We start from the raw sequence: 16,851 nt of genomic DNA, 5'->3' as shown, positions 1-16,851 counted from the left end.
AACACCACATTGGGCATATCTAATCAACTAGCATGGCAGGGCCTCAGCCTCCTCACGATTCCTCAGCTTCCCCTGGATGACGGGTGCTTGCACAGAGTAAGAATTAGAGTGGATTTTCCAAATCATTTTAGGTAGAGTCACAGTCATGTTTTCTAATTAGCTAAGCAATAATGTAAAGCAAGGCTGGTGATGCCAGAAATAGCTCAACTGAACTACAAACCTAAGAGGTCAACGTGTTACAGAGATCTCCATTTATAACATGAGGGGGCAGAACGTAAGTTCATATTTTCTATTACAAAATTAAATCAGTAAATAGCAATATTACCATGTTATGACATCAGACTGCAGAGTTTCATCATGATCCAGAAATAATCTTGCATCTATATCTTTGTTTTTGAGATAGAGCTCGTCATAGTGTTTCGAGAGAACCTCAACCTCAAAAAACATTGAAAAAAAACTTTATTTTATAGGAACAATTTCAACGATTTACTGAATAATATAAGCTAGTCCTACCTCATCCATACAATGCTGAAATGCTAAGAAAATGACCTTGGAGCTCACAAAGTCACTTCTTACAAAACACCTGAAACATATCCAGAGGACAATTATTGCTCCCACACACAAAAAGAGAGAATTTTATAAGAGAAAACAATCAAAGATCACAAGACTTTTTTTGAAGAAATGTAGGTCTTGACACTGTAACAGAGCTAAAAATAGCTGGAGTGGGAGACATAGACCAGCAAATCAAATTAACATTTCCAGGCTTTTAAGTATTTCCTTCCAGAAAAAAAAAAAAAAGGGTCTCAAGGAGCAGGAAACATAAAATGATTGTCCTTAGAACTGGTGTCAGACAATCAGCTTGGTCCTTGTCTCTCTTGGTTTGGAAATAAAGGCCAAAACAAACTCAAACCTTCTTGTTCTGACTATAAGAGTTTCTCAATTTCATATTAATATTTGTACTGGTGCAGTTCTACAAAGACATAGACCATTATTTCATGTCTACATTGTTGTTTTTTAAATGACCATTAAAAGTTTGTTGTTTTTCAGTTTGTTTTGGTTTTTATTTTGAGTGACTAACTGAAAGTCTGGAATTTTTTTTTAATCAGGGCCAGATACCAGCCTCCCCTTCTAATCAGCTGCTGTGCTCCTGCAGAAGAGGGCAGTCACCTCAATTGTCTGTTCCCTGAGACCTTAAACATACTAAATGATGACGTGCTCTGGCAAATTCCTGCTAGAAAAGCAGGCAACAGATATGAACCCAAATTAGTCCCCTGTCAGCCCCAGGAAAAAGCAAGCCACGAATACCTCCTACACTGCTTTGCTCCTCCTCCTCTCCTTTTACCTTTACCAAATGAATTTGCTCCAAACTGATCTCATGGTTAAAACTTTGAGATTAGGATTATTAAATCAAATATCTTTAGATTCCAACTATTGCTTGCTTTGTTTCATTTTAAAAGCTCATTGTATTTTCATTTTTCATTATCTTCCTAATGGTTTGTGTTCTTTTTGTCTAAAAATAGTTCAGTATTTCATAGTTGCAGAAACTTCAGATTCTCACTGGAAAAAAACAGCAGCTCTTACATGAACTGGGCTAACTGTGAGGAAACCTTCAGCCAAAAATAAGAGTGCTGAATCAATCTATTCTTGAGTTCATGAAGTCTGACCAAACACACAATGAAGACAAATGAAATAACAAAGGCTCAAAAGCTTTTTGGAAACAACATTAAAATCCATTGAAAGCTTGGTGTTCTTTTTAATGAAAATGAAAGTCAATTTAAACATCCCATATTACCAGTTATTGTACTGATGATCTCAATGACTGATGGTTAGTTGGATTTCTTACATGAACTGTGTGCCTCTGAAATATAGCTGTAACTTTCTGCTTTGTTTTAGAACATACCCTCAGGCACTCAAGTTTCAGGGGCAAGGATCAGGTGACTAGATTTTCCTTCAATACTTCATCTTACATAGTTTTCAGCAGCAGAGTGTTAGATCAGTAATTTTGATATTAATGCTTAAATGGAACAGCCTTGGATGAGAACCCTCATTGATTTGAGAACAAGCTGCGTAATGACCTTTGCCTGGAAGTTCATACATGGCTTACCAACTACATAAACCCATAAATTAAAAAGTTTAAACAGACTGCTGATACCCTGAAATTCATTTTGGAAGAGATTTAGAACTTCAGTGGGTCTCATTTTGTCCCCCACCCAACACACTCTGAAACCAAACATATACTTGGCTGAATCTTGTAGACCTTAAGTCTGAACAAGCTTCAGAGCTGCTTATTTTCAGGTTACCACATCTACTGGTGACACACAGCTAAACCTGCTCTTTTAAGAGCAATAGATATGAATATATTGCAAGAAGTTCCCTACTAAGGCACACTCTTGCACACAATCGCATAGAGGTAGTTGGCTGCATCCAGGCTACAACTCGGTGAGATGAAAGTAATTCTGCATGCACACAGCAGTCCAAACTCTGCCAGTTGTGAAACTGAGCCTAATCTTTTGGATATCTCTCCAGCATGACTACAGCAATATGTCTCAATTATATTTAAATTAACGTGTGTAATTTAAGACTCTATGCATTTACAGACTGACTTCAGAGACTTGATATTGTAATAATTGTATTTTAGATTAATGGCCTCACTGAGATCATGGATATGAAACTCTTATGTCATGTTTTGCTTTGAGCAAAAGCACTAGCTCAGCCTCAGGAAATTAATTTATTAAATTCAAATGTAAAAGCTAAATATACTTCATGAATACTGGAATCCCTGCTAAGCCACATTCCTGAAAAAAATGCATTTTGATAGATGATTTTAGAAGAACCTATTAGAACTTCTATGTGTGAAGGGTATATCTTGAGCAATTTGGCATGAAGTAAAGCACTGTTGTGGAACCATCTTAAATTCCTCCAGTTACCTCTGGTAGTCCATTTGAAGCTACGATACCACTAGAATTCAAGAAAGGAATAAAGCTTGTGAAATACACATTTTTGACCTAAAAAAAGGAAAGAAAAAAAACATGTTAATATCCAGAGGCAAGCATGCATTTACTGCTTTCAAGTCTTTAAATCAAGAAACTAAATGAGACACTTCTGTAATGCACTGTATTTTGTTTTCGATAAAGCAAAAATGAAATTGCCTACATGTAGCATGATATGTAAGCGTGCAGTACATAATCCATTGCTGGAACATTAAATGACTTAACTAGGAAAGAACTGCACTCTTTCCAGCCCTCCTGTATTTCTACTTCCATCATCTGCTTAGATATTCAAAAAAAAAAGTCCTTTTTACACAGGAATAGATTTACCAGTGAAGAGGAATGGGGTCTTTAAGATCCCACACAGAAGCAATGTCCTTGTTGAGTATATTTTCTTATCATAGGCTTTTTTTTTTTTAAACTACCTAATGAATGAATACCTTCATCACTGAACTTGAGGGAATAGTTAAGCAAGCCCAACTGCTGAGATTTAAAAAGACCATTTAAATAAACACATATTCCAGGTGAGGTTTAGCAGCAAGATCTAACAGACTTTAAAACACAGGCATTACCTCATCTAAATTACAATCGTGCTCTTTACAAAGGACTTCAATAACTTTTGTATCTGTATCAATTTGCTTTGAAGTATGTGTACTCCTGTTCTGACCTCTTCTTGGAGTTCGAGCTGAACCATTAACAGTCACTGCAGACACAGCAGACTCTGGAAAGACAGTCAGAACCATCACAGGGTTAGAGTTGTCTTAAGAAAGAAGAGATATACATTTTTAAACCTAAGCGATCTAAATTTTTATATTATTTTTCAGGTCCTCCTCTTAAATTTCCCTTTCTATCTGTTCAGCTGGGTAAGAAACCTTCACTACAGAAAACCTATATAAAAACAAAACAATTTTTAAATTCCTGTATCAGTACTTGGACGTTTTGTTTTTAAAAAGCTGTTCAACGCAGAGCGTAATAGCACTTTTTGTAAGTAGCTTTGAATAAGCACCTGTTTCGCAAAGCTAGGAAACCTGTATCTTTCCACATTTCCTATTTTTACAGAAGTATAAAACAAGCAGCTGAAAGAGTAACTTCACTCGACATGTCTGAAGGTTAATAGAGTCAATGCAGGACTTAAGCGCTGGTGAGAACCTGGAAATAAGGTTCTGCAGGGAATTCCTTCTTTCCCCAAATACCCCCGACAAACAAGTAGGAACAAACAAGTTCACCTTGACAATATCACAAAACCTTAATTCAGTGAAGTAAAAATATTTCATTTTGTTAAGGTCAAAGTAAATGGCTTCGATACTGTCAGCTTGAAACATGTAAATTAATAATACATGCTAATATCACTAAATATTGTTGGTTTAAAATTGACATTCTAATCCACATGCTGTTCTCATTTGTATTTGGTAGCTGTTCTGAGAAAATCTGACAAACTACACTGCTCGGGTGGCTGCATCGTAATCCCCTCAGCCTTAGCCAGACCATAAAGCTTGACATCGTTTAGCACTACGTGAAACCTCTTGGTCCTGAGGACTTGAACACCACATTGTGTTATTTGCTAAAGGAATGAAGCACCTGCATGTACCATGCAGCTTCAAGTTAGAAATCTAATGCTTTACATTTATGACAGCGACAGCCATACTTGCAATTTAGTCTGAAGTGGCAGCGTTTCTTTTCAAGATAGAATGCACAGAACCAAACTGCTTCTAATAATGAGCTCCTAGTCTTTGTGGTTTCACGAACAAAAATACACCAGCGCGAACGCAGTTCAAAACCAGCTAGTTTCACTTCAGTGTTCTTTGAGAAAGATCTGCTTTATAACATCTGAAATAAGGAGTAGCATATGTCTGTCCTATTAGGAAGGACAAATTTAAATTCAAAATAGTACTAGAGGAGGGCAAGGATTTGCTCATAACAAGCCCATCCTTTCCTACCTTCTATTTGTATTTATTTGGATTACAATAAAAGTGAGGTTATTTGTTCTTACCCACAACAAATAGTTGCCAGGTCAGATAAATATCCTCCAAAACATGGAATTTAAAGAATATAGCAGTGAATACATCATCTATTCTAAAAAATGATAACCCAAGTGGATATTCAGTTGTGAAACAAATTTAAAAAGCAAGTAAATTTAGGCTATAAATATTAGTGTTGTATCCAAACTCAGAAGAGGATAAACTAATTAGTATCAAATAATTGTTTTCTACATACTATGACTCCAAATACTTCAGTATTTAAATACCATAGTTTGCAGAATATTCAACAACAACAGAATTCTATCTTTGAAAGTTACCATAAATTCTTACTTTCCCTGCCTTTTAGTGAGGCTTTTCAGGTTTTAGGTACAAAAACTGAATGTACAAAAAATTACTGCTAAAGAGAAGTGTCTATAGTGAAGACCCATTATATTTTTACTTAAGATAAAAAGACACTTGTTAATAACAAAGGTGATGTAATAAAAGCAAAGCTATCTACATTTTACCTCTACCATTTTGAGTTACCACCACAATTAGGTTTTCTATCCACTATAGATTTCTTTTACATGTCTGTATAGTCCAGTATCTTATACATTTTTGTTGTCATCACACTGCTCTATGTCAATGAAATAACAGTCATAGCACCACCTTTTCCTTTTGTAACTCAAAGCAAACCTAAATAATAGTTCTCATTCATCATCTACCCACAACCTGAATTCTTTTATTGAAGTACAACTGCTGTTTTAACAAGTCCCTGAACAGCTTGTATGGGCAGAGGACATAGCAAATGGACGGTAGGAAAAAAAATTAAATACACTGCCAGATTCAGATAATTTAATTCAAGTTCACTAAACTAAATTAAAACATTTTAAAATCCATTTTAATATGTTGAAGAAGTTTTATTATGTTAATTATGAATGTTAGCATGACTAATAGAAATTTAATCAAATTTGAACAAAAAACTAAAATCCTTACTATATGGTTCCTTGAGCATAGCAGGAGGTGACAGTTTGATAAAATAATCTAAGACACACAGCAACAACTGGAAAGAAATCACCAGGTCATCTTCCACTTGCAACACTTTACCTGCAAAAGTTTAGAAAGGTAAAGAAAACCTTTGTGAGATGTTTGACTTAATTTTAAAAGTAATTTTGAAAAACTAAAGATTTGGAAGTACATTTAATAAAACACTACAGTTAGAATTCAGAAAGCACCACGCAGGATGCCAGTGTTCTTTAAAGGCTACTGATTTTAGAACTTGTGGTTCTTAAGAGGTTTGCTGCTTTAGAGATAGTATACATGTAAATAACTTTACTGTGTACAAAATTCCCACCTCTCAGTGCTCCTTCCTGATTTCTTTTTAATTTTAGTATAGCGGAGTAACTCTGCAGACTATTTTTCCTGTTAAGTACCTCTTGCTTCTGTGCAATTCTTCCTCACTTTCTTTTATGTGGTCTTAGGTAAGCTTTGTGAAAGAATTCAGAAAGCAGGAGTTGCTACTATATAGTGAAGACAAATTCAAACCATGCTATCACACTGTATGCTCAGCCTGTCAAATTTATATGAACTGACTTAAAAGCCACACAAATATTAGCATGAAGAGTGCTTTTAAAAGGACATTATTCCAGTTGTTCCCAAATTATGATTTGTAGGCTGGAGAAGATTTACAGGGCCATTCCAAGACAGCGTGCATCACCACAAAAAATCTGGAAAGCCCACAGCAACCCAGAATGGCTACAGACCACTCATCTTGCTCTACTGACATGTGCTATTTTTGTATTTATTTTCTATCAGAATGAGCAAGCATCACCCAGGCTCTCCTGTGACTTCAACTATTTGCTGGTTAATTTTAGCTTTCCTTATTCTCGGTGAAAAGGCAGGCTAGAAACACTGAGTTTGGCTTTATGCTTATGCTTGGAGAATTCTAGTGAAAAAGCTCCATGAAGCTCAGCTGATCCAGGACCGATTTCAAGGGCAGAGATGTGCACACTTCGCTGATAACACAGTCCTGGAGTAAATAGCAATTAAGATATGATTCATTCCTTTTTGTAGGAATAGTACAATGAGATAGGACTCCATGGGCTACCCTAATTGTTTCATCACACAGCTTTAACTGGATCTTCAGCCTTTTCAAGGAAGAGTTGTAGTATGCATAATTTCTGGGACTTAACTTAAAATAAATAAATAAAATTTAATAATAATGTATTTATAATATATATAAGCTATCAAAAATTCTGCAGGTCTTTTCAGGTAATCATCCATTATTAAAACATTGGCACCTCAGATTAGACTCAAATACAAAATACCAACCTTCAAAGTTAAAAAAAGTTATAAAGCTTAAAAAAATTTATATACACAGGAAGAAATAGAAGTTAAAAGTACAGTCAAATTGTATAGAAAGAAATATTACTGAGTAGTTACAAAAGCCACACAATCCAAACATTGTGGGCCCGTACTATGAACATTTGTAGTAAGGATGCCCGTCTAATACTGGACACAAAACAAACCCATAAAATCACTTCAGCTATACTCATTAAAAATAACTGTCTTTAAATCAAAACTCACCTTTTGCCAGCAAAAAAGTAATCCAGTAATTTTTTAGGACTAATACAGAACTGAGTTCAGCAGAAATCCTGTAGAGACACAAAAATAAAGCCTTTGCATTAACAGCTCTGTAGTGTTTTAAACTATAGTTTCTGAAAACATGCTTCAGTTTACGGAACAATTTAAGACAATATGCAACATTTCCCCTATAGTTAAGTTCATTATCTCATTCCATTCCCTATGTAATTATGACTATATATTTGAAAAAATTAAGTCTCCGTGACACCATTCAAGAATCAGGACATTTCCATATCATCCTTGGAAAAGAAAGTGAATGTGCATAATTCACCTGTTATGAGCTGTTTTCTCACTTGTGCTTTTGACTAATGCCCTGTTCTCCAGTCACGGCATGAACACATCCCATTTGGGAGCTGCCGAGGCATCTTTTCATCCACTCATTTGTTGCTATGATTAGGAAGGTCACTCTCCAAATGTTTGTTTCCACCATGCCAAGACGCCTGCCATTAGGTGGTGATCCTTCATGGAAGAAGTGATCAAATTTTATATATAACTTCTGCGGCTTTCATCATCCCTCACTGAAATTCAAAGTCCTCTCTAAGTCTAAATTAAACACATGACATACTATGACTTAGGTCAATCTCAGTGGGTTAAAAAATAAATTGCTGACACATTTTACATCTTATCTTGAGAAACACAATTTTGAAAAGTCGGACTTACTCACTACTAGGTTGTTCCTGATAAATAAGGCCACAAGTCCTAGAAAATAAAAATAAATTCTTATTTTTAAACACTTTTCTGAAAGCAAACTGTGTAAAACCTTTACTGCAATGTAGTGAAAAATACACCAGTTCACAAAACATTATTCTAACTTTTAAAAAATGCTGACTCTTGGAAAACAGATTAATAACAGACCAACTAAAGTCCTGCCAGAGCTGAAATAATACTGTTGCCTCCATGCTTATGTAAAAGCTTGCATAGAAGAACATTTTTAATCTGGTATAATAAAGTTTGTTATTGTTTTCTTCCAGAAAGACAGGATTTGTATGTACATTGTTACTCAGTGGCTTGTAAAACACAATAAAGTATGTACTACACCTGCACAGAGCACTCTATAAAAGGGCAATTTAAAACCTTTACTCCTTCTGCAGTGTCACTGCAAGCCCTGCAGTATAATGTTTCTTCCTAATTATTCTAGGTACCTGGCATTTCAATAAATAAATTCATTTTCTTCAAAAGAAAACAAGGGTAAAACAAATTTTAAATCCTTCTGATTGAAAAGAATTGTTACAGCATTTCAAATTTTGAAAAAGTCAGCAAGCGAAGAAGAGTTAGAGGGACAAAAACGAAAACATGCCTGTGTAAATCTGCAATGACATTTTTATAAGCCCAGAAGACTTGTAATGGGTAAACCCAAATTATTTACAAGTTTCATAGAAATTTATAGCTTTAAGGCAGCTATAAACTTTACAAAAATGTGATACATTATCCAAGTTAACGGTAAGTGTGATTGGATTGGACTTCAAAAAGAAATAAAACTTATCACATTTGTGCCTTGATTCTAGAAACTACTAAGGGGTGACCTGCTGCCCCTTTCAAGGGTCACATAAGGGATGAGAGCCTTTTGTGGTTTGGGAGGCAAAACTGCGACTCCAGCTCCTGTAGGTGAGAAATACCACGGGGCTGAAGCACCAGGATCAAGTAATAAGAGCATCACAGAACGATGCTTCAATGCTTAATGACATGAAACAGTTTTCTACTGGAATATGCTATAGAGAATTTCACAGACTGATTAAAAATTGCCTCAGAGGATATCAGACCTTGCCAACACACACCTGTGCCAGAGCACACATTAGCCTATAGAAGATCTAAAGCCTTCGTCATCTCTGTCCTCACGTTAAACCACAAAGTGCGGCAACTTACCACCCTGGAGCAAGAGCGACTGAAAAAAGCATCCATTTCAGAATCTCCCAATTGTCAAGTTAAACACAGAAAGCTCTTTGCACTCTGGCATAAAAATATTCAATTTATTCTGCACGGAGAGAACGCCCCTCTATTTTCACTGTATGGTCACAGCTAAACCACTTGGGAAACTTTATCTTGATTACAGTGAGAACTGCTAACAGAGCAGGCTCTGCAACGCTTCTAGACACTGGAACAAAAAGCCATCAGGTGCAGATCTGGGAGAGAGAAACTATCTCATTTGTGCCTTTTTTTCTTTCTCCTTAGAAACTCTTAGAACAGAATCCGGGGAGGGGTGGGCATGTAGAAATAGGAAGTCTCTTAAAAAATAGATAGTAAACCAATCCTTATATTTGTAAAAAGCTCAAACAAAGGGACTAGTAACCACTTGCCATGCTGCTCTTACTATTGTTTGTACTGCAACAAAGCATTGTAACAGTTACGGAGTCAAATATAAGTAATGTTTATTCGATATATGTAAACATTGTAAATATTAGCACACAGTTTAAATGGGCTCTTCTAATACACAGTTGGAAAAGTCTAAATACTTAAATGTTGACAGCCATAAAGAATTCATAATTTTGAAATGAAAAATGTATACTACCTTTCAAACTTGTGATATAGTGCAAGTAATACATCATATTTCTTTTTCAGTCTTGATACAGTGCTATCAACTTTAGTGCTTACAGTATCCATGTTAACATCCACCTCTTTCAGAAACTGAAAAAATGTGCATACACTGAAAAAAAGGAAAAAAGATGCCAGGTTATCATAACTGAGAATTACTATTATGCAACAGCTCTTTAAAAACCCCACCAAAACCCACTGCCTTACTTCACTAGACTCCAGCACATTCTTACTACAAGCAGTGACTGAGAACCTTGCTTTGCAAAACACGGCTTGCTTACCTTGAGCCCCATACACCACCTTTAAATTTTCCGGGTGTAGGAAAATTGTTTAACTGGGTAGCACAAGTTTCTTGTGATATGGGCTCTACTACAGAAAGAATTTCCTTGGCTAGCACAGATATTATCTGTGGAAGTCAGAATCTGCTCACTAGACACATCTTTCTTCCTTGCTCTGCCAGTAAAACTGCAAATATCTGTGCAAACACAGAAATCTTGATTCTTCTGCTCTAGCTAAAAGTTCTACTTCAGAAATGTTCTTACTACTCTAAGAACATGACCCTTGGCTCCATCCATGCTAAAGAGAGACCAAGGAATGAAAAGTGAGATGAATGCACTGAGTTACATGAATTACAAATCTTGCAACAGGCACTGGGGACAAGCACAGGCCCACCCTTTGGAAATACTATTAAAGGGGATTAAAGTTTTCCCTACTCATCCATGTAATGTTATGGCCATCAAGAAAGCATTTTATTGTTTTGCTCATAACCAAAACGAGCAGATTACTAAAAATGGAGGATGCTATCAAATATATTCAACTATTTCAACTGTATCAAATATAGTTTGATCCTTTATCAGAATAAAGGATTCTGAGAGATTGATTGACCTTTTTTTTAGACTAAAAAAAGGGAACAGAAAAATAGTCAGAAGTTCATTTGGAAATTCTTTTACCATGGAATAAAAAAAAAAAATCTTTCCAATAGATCTGTGTGGTTCTAGAGAATAAGATGACTGGTAGAAATCTCTGCCAGATTGATATTACAGCTGACAAAAAGCCCACGGCTAACAAGCAATTGAGTATTGCTAAAATAAAAATTGCCAGAGTAATAGCTTACTCTATGAAACCCCAAGGGAAAAAGACCTCTTTCAGTTTTCAGCACAAGTTGGTCTGTACTCAGGTGGAACATGCTGAACATCGCTGCACAAATGCAATTAGATTTCATCCACAAGGTTCCAATTCAGTCAAGACTGAAGAGATTAAATCGAAACACAGGACCTGCCCACTGCTCTGGAGAAGTCCAATCAAAATTGATGACTTCCAAGAAAATGGTATTTATCCCCAAGCCTGGGGTTGGCACCGTGATGAACCCAGCGTTCTGCCTGGGCCCCCTGCCCTGGAGCATCCCAGGGCTCTGCTCCTGCTCTCGACACACAGCACAGTTATTAGGCAGACAGCACTGGAATCCTTTCCTTAGATTAATATAACACAAGGGTATGTCAACTGCTGTTGCCACCTAAATTTACCTTAAAAGCAGATATTGTCCTATAATTTCAATTTATGTGTTATGAACTTGGTGTATATACAATAGAACAGTAACAAGCCCTTACCAAAAGCATGTACAAAAGTACAAAATTTAGACTGGCATTAAAATGTCTGAAAGAGCAGCATGATGGCAAACTATTTGAAGAGTAACAATTTTTCCCTACTTCTTGATTTAGCCTAAGCCTAATGTTGGTAAAAAGGTTTTATAAAAAAAAAAAATCTTGAAACTGGGAAATTAAGGAAAATATTTTAGGTGTAATTTACACCAAGTTAAATTCATGAAGACTTTAGGTTGAGCAAGAACAAGAATCAGCTGTGTGATACAATCAAAGCCAGTTGGAATCAAACAAGTATTGTTGCTCCCACAACTAAAATATGATAGCAAGACTCCTAGTTTACCAAAATATACAGAATTCCCATAAGTAATCTTCACTTTAAAATCAGCTAGCCTGATATACACAAAGATTCCCAATGCTTAAAAACATTCTCTTTATAAAAATGTTGACTAGTTCATTGTTGAAATCCAAATTCACACCTTTAAATTCACTTACCTTATGCTAATACTTTTCAGAAGCTCTGTGAAAGTGAATGTCATTTCATCCAGATCAATTGCTGCAATGAAGATACAGACTCCCCATGTTTCCTTTTTCTTTTTGTTATAAGCCTTTTAGAAAGAAGAGAAGAGTTTATCTTTATTATGCAATACAAGTGGGTAATATATGGAAAGCATTAATTTGTCCAAATTTTACTAGAAATGGTAAAACAAACCACCCTCAAGCAAGCATTTTTATTATGAAAGCAAATTATTTGATAACTGAAAACCGTTGCAAGTTTTACATTACAGATGAAAGACCATGCACTTCAACTTTTATTCCTAGAGTACAAGATCAATTTTAGCCATACAATTCAGCAATCTTCAAAATAGAAGCTTTGGTTCCACAGAACATTTCTGCAAAGCAGAAACCATGTTTAGTTTTTTTTAAGTTACTATATTTTACTACAGTAAGATGCCGAAGAGTAAGGAATACGGAGACAAGCCACACAGGCTTTAACTGATCGTCCTTCAAAGAAAAGCCCTCCTGCAACAACAGATATGCCATCCACATGGAGTTCACTCCAAGCTGGTCACTTGGAGCCTGCCGGGCATCAGTTGCCATTCCAGTTCCCTTCCACCAGCACAACATCCCAACAGAAAAATCTCAAGAAATCCCTCCATGCTTGGGAGGAGCATGGAAGAAAAACCCAGGCAGATATATAGCACAGCTTTTGGAAACAGAGCTGTTTTGAAGATGGAACCAAGTGTGAGTACAGCCCTGCAAACTCTTAAAATACTCTTCGGACGTTTGGCCTCCTTGTAAATAAATCTCCAAGGCCACCTAGGCCCACAGCCACTTCAGCAAACGAGCAGGGTTTGAACGGGTCCCTCAGCAGCTCCAGATTGAATGTGACATCCATGAGAGGGGAGGTGAAGCAGACCCCCAGGAGCGAGTCAGCTGAAATACCAAACTCTGGCTCTCCTGCTCGCTGGCCTACCCTTTTATCTTGTCCTCCCCACTCTACCTAGCTGCCTCCCAGAAGACACCAATGCAAACCACAGGGGCCAGTTCACTCCAGAAATTAACTCCCAAAAGGCAATAGGAATATGCCTGCACCAGACCTGGTTCCCTTTATCTTACGTGGTTTTCCAAAACTACCCTGAAGGGTTCTGCATCCTCAGCACCCACTCATATCCTCGCTTACTCAGCAGCGTAACCACAACAAATAGCTTGCCATGCCCATACATGATAAAACAAGAAGTTCACTAACAATGTCAACTTTTTTTTTTTTTTGCAATTGCTCTGTTTCTTTCTTGGGACCAGTGTTTATACATCCATGAAGACCAGCTGGGGTCCCCTCCAAAGAAAGAAAAGTTTCATTGGTTTGTGCAATTGATAAGAATCATAATACAGGTTTGACAGCTAAGGTAACCAGCCACCTTCAACAACATGGTAACTGTCCATTATTTATGTTACTGCTTGTTTTCTGCATTCCTATTTGCGCATTTCTATAAATCATGACTCCTTGTACAACAGAAAATTATTTTCAAAGAAGCTATTAACAGACTGAGATACATTTGATGATACATAAATAAATTAGTATTAATATCAAATAGTCACCATCTTTTTTTGTAGGAAACTCTTTGTAGGAAACTTTTTAGATATTTTATGTACCATCATATGCTGCCAGCAAGCTAAAGATGAGGCAAAAAAATTGCTCTCAAAGGAGGGTTTGCACAGAAAAAAGGCTTTGCTGAGAGATGCACTCCCAGCATCTCAGCCACCCTTTGCTGTCAGGTACAACAAGCTACCAGGCACATAAGAACTGAAAATGTCCTGTATGATGGGGATGCCTATTTTCCTGCATTAATGTGTCTGTGATGCATTGTAAAAAAATCTTGAAGGTTAAGGCTAGCTAGCGACCTACCAAGAAGAAGGATGACTACTCACTAAGGACATCGCTGCCACTGGAGTCAGTTGAACTCGCTTAATAAAGAACTTCCCCGCACTTCATGCTCCTGCAAACATGGACCGTGACATTGTTCTGTAAATATAACATTTTGTAGAGCAGGAGGACCGAGTGCTAGGAAGCGGTGAAGTTGTTCTTAGTTTGCTGCCAATCCAAACAAGCTCAGCTCTCCTAGGCGGCTTAGTTCTATTCTGGAAGGAAAATTCTCAATGGCTATAGCAGTGGTTTATCTGGTAAGAGTGAGGTCTGGTTTTGCATTAACTACCTTCAAACTCCTTGTCCAGTATTGTTTGGGGTAACAACTCATTTATTACTATCATTAAACAAGATGGCAGCCTCAGAAGCAGCCCGTCAATCCACTAGATTCAAACTCTAATATCAGGACTATCTCCTTAACCATTCCAGGTGTTACAGGATGCTCTGGGCACCTTCTCCTCAACCAGGCAGATGTTGAATGACTGCTGGCCTAACAAAAAACATTACATAGAATCCAAGATAAACTAATAGATTAAGAAAAGGTGAGCAGCTCCTGAGTGTGCCCACCTCTTAACACCAGCTGTGAGGGAGGAGAGGAAATCATGCAGGAACACTGGACTGGGCCCATACCCCTGGCTACTGCTGGTTAAAACACCCAAAGATGCAGGTAAACTGCAGTTTCTTCAGAAAATAAAACCACCTGCCCCTGCCCATGCATGAAGAATTTAGTGATTTTTAATACATAAAATATAAATGCCATGGGGTAGGAAAGGGGGAGAAGAAATAAAGAGGTCTTCCTGGCAGGTCAAGATTCCTGAATATTCTTCTCCTCACAGCCCTTCCCTCCCCACACTCAGAGACATTTTTCAATTCCTTTCCTACACAAATGACTTAAAGCTGATGGCAGAACAAAAATGCAGCGGCATCACTCTGTTCAGCTATTTTGCCAGTGTCGTAACTCCAAGGGAGCCAATCCTACAAAACAAATTAACAGTTTATTTTAAGCCAAAGCCAGACGATTCATCCCAGATGGACCTGAGGGCATGGGAATAGATGCAAGACAAATTCACAGCCAGAAATTCATTTCTGAGGGTTTTCTTCTTTGACCACAGTCTGACTCAAGATCTTTGTTGATACAGCACCACTACAGAAAACAGGCAGGACAAAGGTTCAACATTTGTCCTTGGCTGTCAGCTCCAATAAGATGACTTCTAGAGACCTTATTTCAACTTATCATGAATCAAAGCCTACCAATCACTAACACAGTTTTTTTAGCACCTACTAGTCTACATAGGTTTCTTTTTTTATTTATGATTTTGGGGAACCAGTGCTGTAACTTTGGGCATTGTAGGTTAGTTCCATAGAATCAATATAGCTTTCTGCAGGAAAAGATCTAAAACTCTTACAAACTCAAGATATTTATTTCTCATTCTGGACCTACTATTACTATTTATTTTTAGCAGATCATCAGTTTGTCTAAATCTAGTGAAAACAACCTGGAGGAGTCATAGGCTTGAAATGCTCAAACTGGACTACTGTGAGGGAGGATTCTTGCCTCTCTTCTTTCCAGATGTTTTTGCAAGCTGTTAAAAGCACTAACAGAAATTACTTCTGTTCTCTACCTCAAAAGGTTCTCCACTGCTAAACCAGTCACAAGGAGGAGATGGTCACACTAAGTCTCAGTTCTAGTTTGCAGTTAGAGATGTTTATTATTCTCCCTGCACTAATAAGTTTTGATGACAGCCTACAAAAGTGATCCAGGAATAGAAACTTCAAATGATGCTGTGTAAAAGAAGGTCAAGAGAAACGTACATAAAAAATATGCAAACGCAGATGGGTATTTGAATCACACGGGATCTAGGCTGTCACACTGTAAATACCAAAAACCTAATTTTTGAAGGGGAATATGTGGAACTTCTTGGCTTACTAAAACCTCAGCCACCACATCCTAATCAATACTGAGAACTAGTTAGATGGTACAAGAAACATTCACAGATATATTTATCATTACAGGGCGGAAGGTGGCAGGGAAAAATAATCAAGAAGCATTCAAAATAGAAAACTAATCAAAATTAAGACTTGTAGCAAAAATTTCAGAGAAAAAAAATCTGAAAGTGAATACTATACCCACTGCCTACATATAAGAAGTTCTGTGTAAAGTCAGATCCTCCATTTTTCAGCAATGATGGTTGCAGATTTCCTATTGAATATTGTCTGGAATGGAAGATTACTATTAGTTCTCAACAGATTAAATCAAACTCATACATAATACTAGGTAAAAGTAATGGAAGTCAATGGAGAGTATTGAACTGATGAAGAATAATTCTTCTGATATGAAAATTTCCCATTATTTTTTTTTTTTGCACATAGCAAGATTGGACGGGACATCAGTTTTTCCCCAGAATGGGCAGATGATGAGTAAAAAAAAAAAAAAGAAACTGTATGCCAGTTAGCTATGCTTTTAAAGTGCAAGGGTACAATACATACATGCAATGCATCTGCTACTAATATACCAATTCTCACCATGGCAAGAGGCCATGTTGATGATTTAGGTTTGCTTTGGGACTTCCAGTAGCTCTTTGTTATTTTGTTTAATAACTGAGGATCCTAAAATATCTGTAGTTTTGCTCATCCACACTAAGCTTCAGGGAATTCAGGTTCAGTTTAGCTGCAGTTCTATAAATAAAGCCTTTCCTGTCTAGAGCTTTGTC

General features: G+C 36.9%; 1 protein-coding gene across 2 annotated transcripts in view; it reads right to left on the bottom strand.

Moving 5' to 3' along the window:
• RB1 (RB transcriptional corepressor 1) overlaps nt 1-16,851 on the bottom strand; it is an 87,559-nt gene that overhangs the window by 58,100 nt on the left and 12,608 nt on the right. For both annotated transcript variants that reach the window (XM_065656708.1, XM_065656699.1), the window contains exons 3-10: nt 12,211-12,323; nt 10,095-10,229; nt 8,249-8,287; nt 7,532-7,599; nt 5,942-6,052; nt 3,560-3,708; nt 2,928-3,005; nt 326-435 (exon numbers count right to left, since the gene is read on the bottom strand). In XM_065656708.1, coding sequence (XP_065512780.1) covers nt 326-435; nt 2,928-3,005; nt 3,560-3,708; nt 5,942-6,052; nt 7,532-7,599; nt 8,249-8,287; nt 10,095-10,229; nt 12,211-12,323 — 803 coding nt within the window. The remainder of the gene's footprint in view (nt 1-325; nt 436-2,927; nt 3,006-3,559; nt 3,709-5,941; nt 6,053-7,531; nt 7,600-8,248; nt 8,288-10,094; nt 10,230-12,210; nt 12,324-16,851) is intronic.

This window comes from Caloenas nicobarica, chromosome 1 (genome assembly GCF_036013445.1).
Source record: "Caloenas nicobarica isolate bCalNic1 chromosome 1, bCalNic1.hap1, whole genome shotgun sequence".
NCBI lineage: Eukaryota > Metazoa > Chordata > Aves > Columbiformes > Columbidae > Caloenas > Caloenas nicobarica.
Note: the sequence above shows the minus strand (reverse complement) of the source record. Positions and strands in the feature narration are given on the sequence as shown.